General features: G+C 38.2%; 1 protein-coding gene across 1 annotated transcript; it reads left to right on the top strand.

Annotated features, from left to right (window-relative positions):
* Positions 1-14,919: 14,919 nt before the first annotated feature.
* LOC149189392 (exocyst complex component EXO70C1-like) lies at positions 14,920-15,552 on the top strand. The gene has a single exon (XM_089410214.1). It carries the CDS (start codon positions 14,920-14,922, stop codon positions 15,550-15,552), a length of 633 nt encoding a protein of 210 aa, XP_089266340.1.
* Positions 15,553-15,760: the final 208 nt, after the last annotated feature.

Raw genomic sequence — 15,760 nt, 5'->3', positions numbered from 1 at the left:
GTGCAAAGGGATGGTAGTCTAACTCAGAGATCTATCAATTAACTGATCAATCAGCCCAAAATAGCTAATGCATGCAAGGAATTCGAATTCTTCAGTTGAAGTGGAGATGACAAGGCAGTGTAACATCAGTTGTAGACTAGTTTTAAGTGTACAGGTGTTGCATGAGTTAGGAGATCAATCGTTGGGAATTACACAAGAAAATGGGAGGAAATTCCTATCTTTTAGGTGTTAATTTACGCAGGAATGGAGCAAGGAAATAAGAGGCTAGAGGAGAAAATAATTGGCTAAGTGTTGGCCAAAGTTTCTCATTTCGCAGGGACAAAAATTATTCTTTTGCAGGTTGTGCTCAGAGCTAGAGCAAGCAATTGTAATAGTTTCTCTATTCAACTGATTAATGCAAAGAGACTTTAGGGGTTTTGCCTAGTTGGGTTCCCAGAAATCATTTTGCACTTGTAGTTTTGTTTATTGCATGTCTATACATGTTGTTCTAAATTGTTATTTCCATTCTGCAAATCAGTAGAGTACAATTTTGTCCCTTGTTTTTCGGTTTGAAATCTTGAGTAGTTGCAATTTCTATCAAATTTTGACATGTTATCAAAGTAATGGAATAACATTAGAACAAATATTCTGAACTTGTCTCTTAAGAATTTCATTTTTTTTTTGCTTCAGTACAACAATTTTTCTTCAGGATTGGGAGAATGTCTTTCAATAGACTGAGATTAGAGTATGCCCTGGAGGGTAGCTCAAATTTCATAGCATGGAAGGATCGAATGGAAGTAGTGCTTGATGATAATGGTGTGTTAGAATATGTTAAAAATGACATTGCAAAACCCCAAGAGTATAATTCACAACAATTAGCCTAATGAAAGAAGGATGTTACAAAGGCCATGAGAATCCTTTTGGAAGGTATGAGAGACCATGGGGTCTCAAATATCCATGGAGAAGAGACACCATTTGTTATGTGGGAGACACTAACTGAGTTATTCGAAAATAGTAGTAACCATAGAAAATTGGCCCTGAAAGACAAACTTCGAAACATTAGAATGAAGAAGAATGACATTATTCCACAATATCTCTCCAAGTTTACACACGTTTGACATGAGCTTGGAGAGGTTGGGGTGAATGTTGCAGAAGATGACATGGTGAGCCTAACTCTTCTAGGCCTTCCAAAATCATCGCATAGTTACCAGGACTCTATGAATGCAAGGAAAAAATTATCAAATTGGGAAAGGTTGTGGTCTGATTTGGTTCAAGAAGAGTTCTAGAGAAATAACATGGATAAAGCATCATCCACAACTGAGGATGAAGAGAATTTTTCATTTGTTGTAAAGGGGAAGAAGTGAAAATGAAAGAATGCCCAGAGAAAACCTGAATCTAGCCAAAATAATGGTAAGAAGAAAGACATGAGAAAGATAAAATGCTTCCACTGCCATGAATGTGGGCACTATGCAACAGAATGTTCACACAAGAAGAATACCAAGAGGCTTTTAGGAGAAGCATCAGGTGAAGCACTGGATTCACAATTCGAATTAGACTTCACCCTGATAGCATGCATGGACAACATTGTTATGGTTAGTGTGTGGTAACTTTATTTTGATGCCTCGTTCCATATGACAGGGTACAAGGAGCTTTTAAGTAGCTTGGAGGAGAAGGATCTCCAGATGCATATCGAAATGGGGGATGATGGAAGGTACAATGCTACAAGAATTAGTATTTTCACCTTTGAGAGGGTGAAATCCTCTTCTTTTTGCCTCAAAGATGTTATGTTTGTACTTGGGCTGAAGAAGAACCTGGCCTCTATAGTAGTATTGGACAATAGAGGATATGATGCTATTTTTAGTAAAGAGAAAGCATTTCTCAAACACATAGCTATTAGGAGATTGAAGTATATCTGGGTTTGAGTGAGGAACCTACACAAGCTTGAGGTGGGAGATTGCATGACATTGAGGAGTAGGGTTGAAAAAGTGCAAAGTTGAGATGTTTGAGAACTCTGCCACAAGAGATTGGGTCATTTAAATAGGGTTGCACATTGGGGAAATATGTCAAATCCACTTTCCATGGCCGAGATATAAGAGAAGATGCAATCTTGGAGTGAGTCCACTATGATTTTTGAGGACTCTTTTTTATAGCCTCCATAGCAAAACATAAGTAATATATTATTTTTATTGATGATTTCTCTAGAAAATGCTAGATCTTCTTCATGCAGAAGAAAGATGATTTTTTCTCAAAATTTTTTGAATTCAAGGAATTGGTTGAGAGGGAGACTGGGAGGAATGTGAAAGCTCTCAGGAACGATAATGGAGGTGAAATTGTTTTGCACACCTTCAAGGATTTTTGTGCCAAAAAAAGTATTCGAAGAGAAATGATAGCTCCCCACAACTGAAAGGAAGAACATGAACATGGTGGGAGCATCAAGTTCCATATTGCATGATCAGGGGCTACCATTACATCTCTGGGAAAACTCATGCAATACCATAGTCTACTTGCAGAACTAGAGTCCTCATCGAATACTTGGCATGATCACACCAAAGGCAGATTTCTTTGGGAGAAAGCCTAATGTGTCTCATTTCATAATGTTTGGAGCTTCAGTTTATTGTCATGCCTCCAAGGATTCGAGGAAGAAACTTGGGCCTACAACAAAGCTAGGGTTTTTTGTAGGATACACTAAAACTCCACACAATTACCAAGTGTATTTACCTCGACTAAGGATGATAGTTGTGAGAAGAGATGTCAATTTAAATTAGGAGAATTTTATGAGATGCTCTCTATAACAAGATTTGAGTATGCCACTTAAGAAGGAGCTTCTATATACAAAGGAAAAGCCACGGGATGAGCTTCAGGAGGTTTTGGAGAAGCCACATGCAGTGGAGAAAAAAAGAGGCAGAGTGGAGGAACCCACTCAACCAGAATCTCCCAAAGAGGGGAGAAAGAGAACCAGAGGAACTGATAGATTGTTGCGAGATGTTAGGGAGAATGTGGGACCCCCTACATCATAATGTAAGAAAAGGAGGTCACATGACCTGTACACTAGGTACATGGCTCTCATGACAAAGATCAATGAGACAAATCCTTCTTCATTTGAGGAAGCAATTTCTCAATATTTTTGGGTGATGCCATGGTGGAAGAATATGAATCCATCATGAAGAGAAATGTATGGGAGGTGGTTTCGAGACGAGAAGGGAATCACTGGTTGGTTCTAGATGGATCTCCAAAGTGAAGTATGCAACTAATGGGAGCATCGAGAAGTACAAGGCTAAATTTATGGCGAAGGGATTATCTCGAGTAGAGGGAATGGAATTTGAGAAAAATTTTACACAAACTGCAAGATATTCCTCAATCGTGTCCATTCTAGCATTGGATGTGCAAATGGGGTGGAAAATCCACCAGATGGATGTGAAGACTGCCTTTCTCAATGATTTTGTGGAGGAGGAAATTTACATAGAGAAGCCAGAAGGATTTGAGACATATTATTGGGAGTCACATGTGTGCCGACTCAAGAGAGAATTATATGGTCTCAAACATGCACCCTGAGCATGGTACACTCGGATCAACAATTATCTCAATGGATTGGGCTTCATGAAAAGTGAAGCAAATGTGAACCTCTATCACATTGTGGTAGATGGTAAGTTGATTATTATTGTTTTGTATGTTGATGATTTAATATTGGCAGGTGATGAGCAGTTGATCCACTCTTGCAAAGAGGATCTTGAGAGGGAACTTGAGATGAAATACATAGGCTTAATGCATTAATTCCTTGGGATGGAAGTATGGCAAGGTGATGGTAAATTATTTGTATCTTGGGGTGTTGGAGCGAAAATTTCCCTATGGAAAGGGTTGAAAACCTCAACAAAGCAGGATAAAATAATCAACAAAGAACACGCAATCAAGCATGCCAAACATTCGAACTATCAAACTTTTATTTGGAGACTTATCTGAAGGTCCTATGTTTAAAGGTGTTCATGTAGGGTCTAAACCCTTTGCTTCTTCGAAGATGTGCAAACCTGCAAATCAATCATAAAAGCATATACATAATAGATAATTCAATGTGCATACATAAGAATATGTTAGATCATCATATATAAACATTCATATTATCATTCATAAGATGAAAACATATATCAAGAACACAACATGAGTTTATTTATATATTAGCGACATTAAGTATAGGATAGATATAACCTAATCTAGGCCAAAGGCACTGACAAAGCCTTCCTCAGAAATCGTCCAACCCAAGCCACGAAGACAACCTTTCTCATTTGTGCAAGAAATGCTAGGTAAGGATGTTGATAATCTCTACAAAGGAAACCAGAGTTTCCTAGAGACTCGGAGTGCAGGAGGCATAGGAAAAGCAGACTTGATCTAGGAGAAATTGAGTATAATGTTGATATCCTTCTTCTCTTGTTGTAATTAGGCCTACCTAAGGGGTGTATATATACCACCTCAGATTGGTTCTTTTAGTTAGGCCACGGGCTCCTATAGGTGGGCTCTTGATAAAACTCATAAACCCCACCCAAAAAATATCATTTTATTTTATTTCTTTTATTTTTTAAAAGGTATATGCGGGTATAGTATTATGGGACCCATGTATGTATGCGTTTTTGTATGGGAAGAGTCACCTATGTCTACAAGAGTGTTAAAGATGTTATAACATATGCCCTCTAATAGATGAGGTTAGAAGGGAACATGATCACTAAAATATATTAAATTTAGAGAGAGGAGTCATCTGAAAACTCGAGAGGAGATCAACACATTCCAGCCCATCGAATACCTGTGGAAGGAGTCAGAAAGAAAACTCATGTTTGAGGTGGGCATACTCATGCTCATAAGTAGTAAAGCATGTCTGCTGATCAAGTATAACGTGGATCCAAAATGTATACATAAGTGTACAAAATGAGCTAAAGAATACATAGTGGATCGTGAGATCATAGCCGTGAAAGAACACAGTTGAGTTATGTCTCAATATCACATATAGAAGAATGTATGATCAATGGTGTTGCATAACTGATCCTCATAAAAGTACCAAGTCATATAGGTGTAATAGTGGTATTGAATAAACTCGGGTGTCAACATATAAGATGTTGTTGTGAAAAACTTCAATATATAGAGCTGAGATGTGTCATTAGAAGAAAACTAAAAGAGTTTTCAAGTGAACCAAGATGTTGACACAACCCGAGGTCTTCACTAACCACAGACGGTACATTTCTACACCATGGGAATAAATGAGTTGAATTCAACAATATGAGAAATTGTTTGATTAGCGGTCATTGATGTATATTGTTATCAAACGTGAGGGAACTCACCAATAATGATAATGAGTGTCAAGGTACCCCAGTACAATATAAAAAGTATAAATAGATGTGTTGAAGTTGAACATTTGAAAGAATCTACCAATCAGGAGACATTGATGTATTCTCACTGTTGACAGTGAAGGAGTCTACCACTAATGACTACAAACCCTAAGGTACTGAAAAAACAACTCTAGAGCTTGATCTTAGAGAAATGAGTTGGATTCGATGGGAAATGATATGCTGGAAGGAATTCATTAAGGCATCCCAAATCAAGCAGCACGAGTGTAAGTTGCAAGCCAATAATTTGGAAGAACTCAGACAAAGGGAGATGAAGTAACCATTCCAAAGTACATTTTTGGCATGAAAAAGATGTGGCTAATGCACGATAGAAATCCTTTGAAACAACCAATATTGAAAGCTAACACAGAGGCGAGGAATCCACCAATAGGGTCAAGTAGAAGCTAAGGTTTTGTAGGAATCCCAATGTGTGATAATGTAAGATGACATCGAACACAAGGGAAACCACTCAGTCAAAGACCCATAATCTTGATCGATGTTGAGCACAAGGTCACTTATCAATGATGTAAATAGGGCCATGATGCAACTCTAAGTATAATCTCAGAGCAATTTGTCGGAGTTTATATGAGTAGCCATGCCAGTAAGAAGTCAATGGGGACCTTCTTAAGAAACATGAGGAAAGGACTATCTCACTAATGTGATACTGAGAATAACTTGAGAGATCAGGTATGGCCAATATAAATGAGTCTAGAGACACCGCAGAATGGCTAACAATAGGTTTACTTCCCTTGAACATAATCATGACTTAATGTGACTTTATGGAAACATAAAATAACGTTGTATAATTTTGGAATGCATGAGGCATCAAAAAACTCTCCATATGATTGGAAGAGATAACCAACAGGTGGACGACTAACTTAGGAACAAGGTTATGGATTCCCTAAATTCAAACCAAGTCCCATCCCAATGGAGGAAAGACTCATTTTAAGTGCTTTGTTCAAGGGAAACACAAATGACTCTTTCTCCCATCAAATGATGAATAAATTGTCTCATTCTTTCTCTTTTTTTGGAATATTTTATTATTGTTATATGTTTCATATTATAAAGCCTGAAAAAGAATGAAAGAATGCATATAGTAAAGTGGAGAGAACAAGTGTTAAGGGAAAGTGCATTATTTACCGGGACTTGAACATTCCTATGCTTAATGCAAGGTGGCGGATACTAGTAATCGACACTCGAGGGATGTTCCCTACATGGAAAAGGGTGTCAAGTCGCAAAGGCTAATGAATGCATGGTTTGGACTTGCAAAAAAGTCATGGTCAAAAGTGGCTTATACACGACTCCAATGAAGCCAACTTATTATGAAAAGGGGTGCAAGTGGTCAATATGAAATGCAATAGTACAACCCAACACATGGGAGCCTCTAGGGTATAAAGCTACAATAATAACAAAGAAGAAGAAGAATGGGGATTCAACACAAAGTCATGGCGAGACTAAAGAGGGATCCTGAGCCTACACGATAATTGCAGCATGGGAAACATATGTTAGTGAGGTTATAACTAGGAAGAACATGGAAGGAAAGGCTCTACCACAATGTTACAAATTTACGAAATGGAGGGTGAGAGAGGTTAAAAAATCACAACATAATGAGGTCGACCCTGTGGCTAATTGTAATGCCCTCCTCCCACATCTACCTAAGTAACCAACCAACCGAGGTAAACATGTGATGGGAAATTACCATGATATGATTAAACCTCCTAAGTGACATTAAGGAAGTGGGATCAATGCAAACATGGCATACCAGACCTTCTACACCTTCTACAGGACTCCTAGAATTCATCCTAGTCATTCCCCTGACCTTACCCTCGATCCCATTGAACTTTTAGACCTCTAAACCCTAGACGCTCCCTTGATATGGGCAAGAGTTTGTCTGATGACCTCTAGATGCATGCACAACATGGGTGTGACAAGATTCAGGGACTTTTCTGCCCATTACTATGCCTACTTCCCTGGGATTTGAGCCACTTTTTCAGGCCCAGAGCCCAGGTCACTGCCTAGAACTCAATGACACTTTTAGAATCCATAATTTAGATAACAACAAGTCTTACAAATCAAAAACTGACTCCATAACTATGCCTGACCATCCCCAACTGAGGCTGACATTTTGCAAACACTTAGCATCAATGCAATCTACAGGAAATGAATACAATACAGAGCATAAATGACTAATAACTCATATGAGACTTGACGAGAAGGATCACCACCCTCTTCTTTTAACATTTTTGACATCAATTAGGTCTTTCATCCATTGTCCTTTCAATTACAAGTAAATACATGAAATAATCATCAAAATAACCAGTCATATAACCATTAATATAACCAACATTAAACCATGAAAACAATAATGAGATAACAACCATTAAAGCCACATATTAACACGTACAAGAGAAAGAGAACTTAGCTTTTATTAAACATAGGCAAATCCGACTAGGTTCGATACTTCCACTTACCACCCAACATAGACATGTTTGAACCAAATATTTCTTTTAGCAGTCACCCCCATGCCATATTCCAAGCATGAATGTGGGATCTCATGGATAAACCAATCCAAAAAAAACCAAAGAAATCCAGAAGTTAAACCACCTCCACCCTCACCAAACTGTGATGACACCAAAACCGACAACCAGATCATAAAACCAAACCAAGCTAGGAATGCCTCTAGACTCCATCACTATCATTGAGGAATTTCTGTCTCCTTGTCTCTCAGGCTTTACAACAATCCAAACCTAATCACTAGGCCATAAAATGAGACATCAGTATCTCAGGATTTACCATAATACACACCGGATCACTAGACCCTAAACCGAGATGCCACCCTCAATCTTTACCGTATATCCATCCAAATCCGATCAAGGGATTCCTAGGCCTTTGGGATTTTCTTGAGACCACCTCCGCTCCAGATTCTGAAACCATTTGAAAATTCCAAAGCGCAAAACCAAGAAAAAAATTCCGTAACACCATGGCTATCGAGAAAAATTCAAGGTTAGGCTGAAAACCACAGTCATAACCTGACAAAGCCATGCCACCAACAACAAGAGAACCATACACCAACATGAAAATCCATGCATCTCAAAACCACCTAGGAAATCACACATGAAATATGTTACCTACAATTATTCCCACTAAAGCTACTTGATCCTACTCTTGCTTGATTAATCCTTGCTTTCCTTCCTTTCCTTTGGCTTCTTTCTCCTTTCTTACTCCAAGGATAGAGTACTCCAAGAAAACTCTAAGTATCTAAGAGTGAGAGAAAGAGAGAGAGAGAGATAATAATGAGAGAGATCCAAAAATGAATTGACAAAAGGTTACAAACTGATCCTCGGAAGCCTTTTTATTAATGAGGCCTCTATTTTCTTCATTTTCCATTATTTTCCTTCAATTTCCTCCTCACATGCAACTTGTGACCTTTCACCAGCCTTTTCTCCTATTTTCCTTTAATTTCATTAATAAATGTGCCAAAAATTCCCTTTTTCCTTTTTAATGCCTTTGCCTTTGCCTTTGTCAATTTTCCTTACCATAAACACATCCAGTGATGCCCACTAGGATATATTTTCTCAACATTTAGCTTGTTATAAGTGTCCCTTAACCGTGGTCTTATTTTTCCTTTATTAAATTTTGTTACATGGAATTTTAACCAGGGGTTGTTACAAACCCTCCCCCTTGGGGAACACCGTCCTCAGTGTTAAAGAACACCATGACCTCAGCAAAAGCACTGAAAAGAAAACATATTTCCCATGGAGATTTATAACTTATCTCATTGCAGTATTTATAATAATGACCTGCTCAAAAGAAAATCTTCATGATAACATGACATGATAACAACCATACCGCTTATTAGAGATTTATAACTTATCTCATGGCAGTATTTACATGCATATACATATGTACATATACCAAAACATCAACAAAATATATGCCAAACATATACCAAACATCAAACCAAAACTGCTTTGCCTCAACCGACAAACAATGAAGGACACATCACCCACATCTGATCCACCATAGTGCTTCCACTGCACTTTAAATTTCTCTATGGCTTCGTTCTAAGCATGAGATCCTTCCGTTGCAATATGTATTGCAGCTCTAGTTGGAATTCCCCTTCTTACTCCACCTACAGTACAAACCAATCAATAACATGATCAACATCCTTTATATGCCTTTTAGGAAATGAAACATGGAAATCATTGTGGACTTTCATTGCTAGAGGTAGTGCAAGTCGATAGGCCACTGGTCCAATACACTCAAGGATCTCAAAAGGCTTGCAATACCGTGGTACTAACTTGGCACATGATCTGATCCTCAAAGATATCTTCTTGGGATTGATGCACAAATACACATGCTCCCCAACCTGAAACTCTTTTATTTCCCTCTTCTAGTCCACATAAATCTTATGTCTATCATGTGCTACCTTTATATTCTTCTTTATAACCTGCATTTCATGTTCCATGTCTGCCAACATATCGGTCCAATAAGTATCTGTTCACTGGATCACTCCAACTGATGGTAGTATTACAACTCCTCCCATAAAATGCCTTGAAAGGACTCATCCTCAATGACTCTTGATGACCATTGTTGTATGCGAACTCAACCAATGGAAGATACTCCTCCCATCTTCTCTGCTGGTGCATCACGTACATCCTCATCATATCCTCCAAGATCCTGTTGACCCTCTCTCTCTATCCATCTGTCTGTGGATGATAAGATGTATTGAAGGCCAACTTTGTACCCAAAACTGCAAATAGCTACTTCCAAAAATTGGAAGTGAACTTCACATCTCGGTTCAACACAATATTCTTCGGAACACCATGTAATCACACGATCTCCCTGATAAAAACCTATGCCACACCACTAGCTGAATATGTAGTATTCATTGGAATGAAGTGAGCTACCTTTCTCAACTTTCCAACCATGACCATAATAGAATCATGTTGTCTCATTGTTCTCGGAAGACTTGTACTGAAATCCATGGAAATGACCTCCCATTTCCATTCCGGAATCACATTAGGTTGTAGTAGACCACCTGGATGCTTACATTATGCCTTTACCTACTGACAATCCAAACATTTAGCCACGAACTCTATCACTTCCTTCTTCAGATTTAGCCAATAGTAGAACTTCTTCATCATTTTCAATGTCTTTTGATATCCTATGTGACCCGAGTATGGCTTCACAAATCCAAATTACGGGGATTACCTCCTAGTGATACAATGGATGAATGGGGTCTCTACTTTAAGGAATTCCATGCTTAAGCCATTATTTAGAGACATTAAGAAATTATAGAATCTTCTTTTTCTCACATCACCTTTGAACATATATACAAGGACAAAACATTAAAGCTTATAGGTTTTCCAAATTAGGTTGAGAGCAACAAGAAGGAAGATGGGAGATCATTAAGTCCCAATAGGGACAACTTAATTCTTATATTCATGAATCATAGTTTTAACTTTTTTACTATTTCTAAATTGATGGTTGATTGTCCTAAATGTATTTAAGATCATTGTTATCACTTTTTTGTACTAAGGATTTTGTACTCTTCGTATATTATCTACCATGCATAGATGGTGGTTTCTCAAGAGTTAGACATATCCCTAATCTACTTAAACAATTTATTTTCCTTTTCATTGACTCCACACATAATGAGAGAATATTTTCTTAGAAATAGATCTCCATATACATGGTAATATCTTGAAAGTGCTTTACAACTATTTTTGGTGTTCATTGGACTCTAGGCAACATTGATGAGGCAATTTTGTGCTTAGTTCTCAAGGCACATGTTCTTAAGGATGACTATTATATTGCTTTTATGATCTCCCAAATCTCAAATTCTTTCTCCAAAATAAGTGTTAAATCTTATATAATTATTAATCGCATCTTTCATAATATATTATTAGTATCATAGCTTTATAATTTAAGCGGACCGTAAACTTCTATAGGCATCAAAACATTTATCTCATGATAAATTTTACATTGCCAAGATTAAGAGATTAATAAAAATTAACTAAATTATAACTTTATTATTATTATTATTATTTTAAAAATGATTATATGAGTTAAACATATACACATTTCAAAAGATATATGACAAGACTCTTAGCCATGGAAATTCATTTCCACTTACCATAGATATTCTTAACTTGCAAATATGTTTTTCTACAATACTATGGCTCAATATAATGACTTAGTAACACCACATGTCAAAACTACCATAACTCATTCATATGACATTTTTTTCTTTAATTAATTTATTGAAAAGACAAAAAAGACATAACTACTTATGAAACAAATCTCAATATTTAATTTATGATTACCACTGAGAATATTCTAAAAATATTTTAAGAAGGTTAATTCCCTACCATCCACAATTAGATTAAAATAAAAACCCTATTTTAAAATAAATACATCTATCTTTTTTTTGCTGAAGCAAGAGTCGTGCCTTCTATTCATATTAACCAAAAATGATTAATTACATAAATTACAACCACCCCTAAGGAATCGGGGGACATTGAATTAACTATCCCTCCCAAGGAATGGGCCAGAAAGCCCAAGGCTAAACAGTTGAGCCATGGGTTCTCGCCCCTACGTCCTCCAAAAAACAGATGCAATTTGATCTGTCACAAAGGAGCGGAACAAGGCAAACAAGTTGGAACTAGAACCAGACCCGAAAAGGAATTAAAAACCAAACTAATTAGATTTCGGGTCCAAAAGTGGCATAAATAAAGCGTATGTGGTCTGCTCGAAATTCATTGCTACCCACCATGAAGCTGAACAAGCACGGACGATAACAATAAGGTGTAACTCTGACCTGGACCCACCAACATGCAAAATGAACCAGGCCATTGATCTGTCTCACAAGATCCAACAATTGAAGAATATATCGGATGGAAAAGAAGCCTGGAGAATACCCGCCCGATGAGGGTGATATTCTCTCTCCTGCTAGAGCCACGTGTTGCATGTTGAGTGGCATCAGGCTCAAATCTTTGAAACCACTTTTTGGAGTTGAGAGCTTTTGATGAGCCAAAAAACCACCGTGAGGGCAATATTGAAACTAAAGGTAGTAATGAGGAAGGTTTCGAGTCCGCTGAGGAAGCAAAGACTTTAGCATAAATATAGCGTACGTGGTCCGCCTGAAATTCATTGCTACCCACCATGAAGCTGAATAAGCATGGACGATAACAATAAGGTGTAACTCTGACCCAGACCCACCAACATGCAAAATTATCCTAGGCCATTGATCTGCCTCGCAAGATCCAACAGTTGAAGAATATATCAGATGGAAAAGAAACCCAGAGAATACCTGCCCGATGAGGGTGGTATTCTCTCTCCCACTGGAGCCACGTGTTGCATGTTGTGTGGCATCGAGCTCAAATCTTTGAAACCACTTTCTGGAGTTGAGAGCTTCCGTTGAGCCAAAAACCACTGTGAGGGTGGTATTGAAACTAAAGGTAGTAATGAGGAAGGTTTCGAGTCTGCTGAGGAAGCAAATACTCTGGCCTGAACCCATCATTCCGCAATTGAGAGGAGAGATTCCCGCCATCTGAGCATCCAAAAACCTGCAGACAAACACGACCAGTTCACTGTATCCATTTCCAACAATTATATACCTATGGTGGGGTGTTGTTGTTCCTTCTGACTGGAGACTCTTCACCCCCTCCTCCCGTCAAAAAAAAATAAATACATCTATCAACATACTTATTATAAAATTATAATTTAATTAGAACTAAATTAAAAAAATATTCAAAACTAATTAAAAACTTATTTAAAAACAAAAAAATCTAAATTATTTTAATATTTTTCAAAATTGATTTTCAAGTTGTAATATCTTTCAAAATTGTGAATTAGTCCTAAAAAAAAAGGTATATTGGACATTAAGAACTGATCTAAGTTGTTTTAATCTTTTTCAAGATTGATTTTTAAGTTGTTTTAATATTTTTCAAGATTGTGAATTAGTCCAAAAAAGAAATAAAAGTACACTCGACATTCAAAACTGTGTCAACTTCACTCTCCAAAAATAACGGTTTGGCTATATATTTGCATATGCCCCCAAACAAATAACAATGACAATGAAAATACAAAAAAAAAATTAAGGAAAATTGTTGAAACTTTTTCGCCTCAGAAAAAAATAATCAAGTTTAGAGTTCTATTTGTAAAGAAAAGACTCAGCACTTCAGAAAACGACATGGAATGTTTAGATTTTTCCTTTATAAAGCATAGGCTCAGCGCTTATGTGATAGCGAGTAAATGTGGTTGGACTCGGCTACCACCATTCGACTAGGGAGGAAACCTTCTCCATGTAAAACCAAATTCATGGGAAGGGAACCTTCTCCACGTAAAACCAAATACATGTGTTATTTATCCCTAGACTCACATTTCCACTCATTCTCTAATTAATCAATGTGTTGTTCATACGCAGGTTTATTTAGATTTTCCGGGTTGTAAGATTATTTCGTGCTAACGAATTTCAAAGAATTCGGGCAATCTCTTGATATTATATAATTGTTATATACACACATCCATGAAAATACAAGAAGCAGCGGCAGGAGGAGAAGACAGAGTAGTGGCCATTGGACATCTTATCGAAAAATCTCTGGGCACCTCTGAGAACATGATGAAAGACATGCTCACAATCCTCACCTTCGACAACGGCCTTTCCTCCATGAGCAATCAAAATCTCGGCAATCCCCAGGGGAAATCAACCGATTTGGAGAACAATTTGGCGTTGGATGACCGAATAATCTCATCCTGGGACTCCAACTCATTGAATGCCTCACTGTTCCAGAACAACCCAAAAGAAACCAGTGAGTATCTCGATTGTTGTGGATGGCCTACATGGCATCATGGAAATTTTGGACGTCACTCAAAGCAGATCTGACAAGTTGGTGCATGCGCAGCGCCTCATGGAAATGTCAATGGCGCGCCTTGGGTAGGAGTTTCATCGAATTCTGTTGGCCAACGTCAAGCTGACCATGGTGTCCGAGGACTGCAACTCGATACAGGGTTCGTTAGATGATGGTTTGACAGACAAAGATGAAAGCAGCAGCAGCAGCTGTCAGAGTTGTAATTCTAACACTAACGAGATCTGCAAAATCGACTTGATGTCGGTTGAAACTGTGCTGCAACTCCGCAGCATAGCGAAGCGCATGGTTGTCAACAGGTACTGGAGTGAGTGCGTATGAATGTAAGGGCTCACCAGAAGGCCTGTAATCGAAGGGTGTCTCAGCGACTGAGTACCAGGGATGTGCAGAAGATGCAGTGGGGAATTCTGGACATCAAGATCAGGAAGTGGATACGCGCTGTGAGAATTGTGCTTAGGATTCTGTTTGCTAGCGAAAAATGGCTCTGCAACGAGATATTTTTAGGGTTTAGTGACGTCAGCAATTTTTGTTTTTACGACGTTGTCAAGGGGCCCACGATGAAGTTTCTAGAGTTTGGTGAATCCGTGGCCATGAGCAAAAGGTCAAGCGAAAGGCTCTTCAGGGTGCTCGACATGTATGAGACTCTGTGGGACTTAAAGCCCCACATCGACACCGTTTTTGACCATGACTAACGTGCCAGCATGCAGACGCAAGCATCTATGACCCTTGTTAGGCTCGGTAATTCAGCACAGGGGATGTTGAGGGAAATCGAGAATGCAATTAAGGAAGAGAATTCAAAGACTCCAGTGTCCGGAGGCACGATTCATCCGCTTACGAGGTATGTTATGAATTATTTGATTTTTCCGTGCGATTACAAGGAGTTTCTCACCAACATAACAGCCAATGATCCCACTGATATCTCCAAGGGCCTGCCTAATAGCGTCATGGACTTGTTTGGTGAATTGGACGGGCATGATGATGAACTAGGGAGCCCAGCCTCTGCTCTCTCAGTGAGATTGGGATGGATTATTACAAGTCTGCAATGTAAGTTAGATGCAAAATCTAACCTCAACCAGGATGTTTCCCTGTCATCTCTATTTCTCACTAACAATCTTCATTACATTGTTAAGAAGGTCAAGGGTTCGAAGCTCATAGCACTGCTTGGTTATGGCTGGTTGAGGAAGAATCAAGGCAAGATGAGGCAATATGAAGAAAATTATGAGAGAGCAGCCTGGATGAAGGTGCTCAATTACTTGAGGGATGAGGGAATTCACGTGAGAGGGGGTTTTTCCAGTGGGGTGTCACAACAGCCCTTGGAGAATTATGTTAGGTAATTTGTCAACAATTACCTAACATAATTAAGAATTATCCTCCACACTCCCCCTTAATGCTTAATGAGCTAATTCCAAACATATCTCTCATGTATTGAAACTTCCCTTTTGGTAGTGCTTTGGTGAATATATTTTCACATTGACCATTTGTTGCATAAAACTTTATTTCAATTTCTCCTTTTGCCACATAGTCTCTTATGAAATGGTAGTT

Source organism: Pinus tabuliformis, chromosome 3_1 (genome assembly GCF_031772625.1).
Source record: "Pinus tabuliformis cultivar Carrire ecotype Pingquan chromosome 3_1, CPIR1, whole genome shotgun sequence".
Taxonomy (NCBI): Eukaryota; Viridiplantae; Streptophyta; class Pinopsida; order Pinales; family Pinaceae; genus Pinus; species Pinus tabuliformis.
Note: the sequence above shows the minus strand (reverse complement) of the source record. Positions and strands in the feature narration are given on the sequence as shown.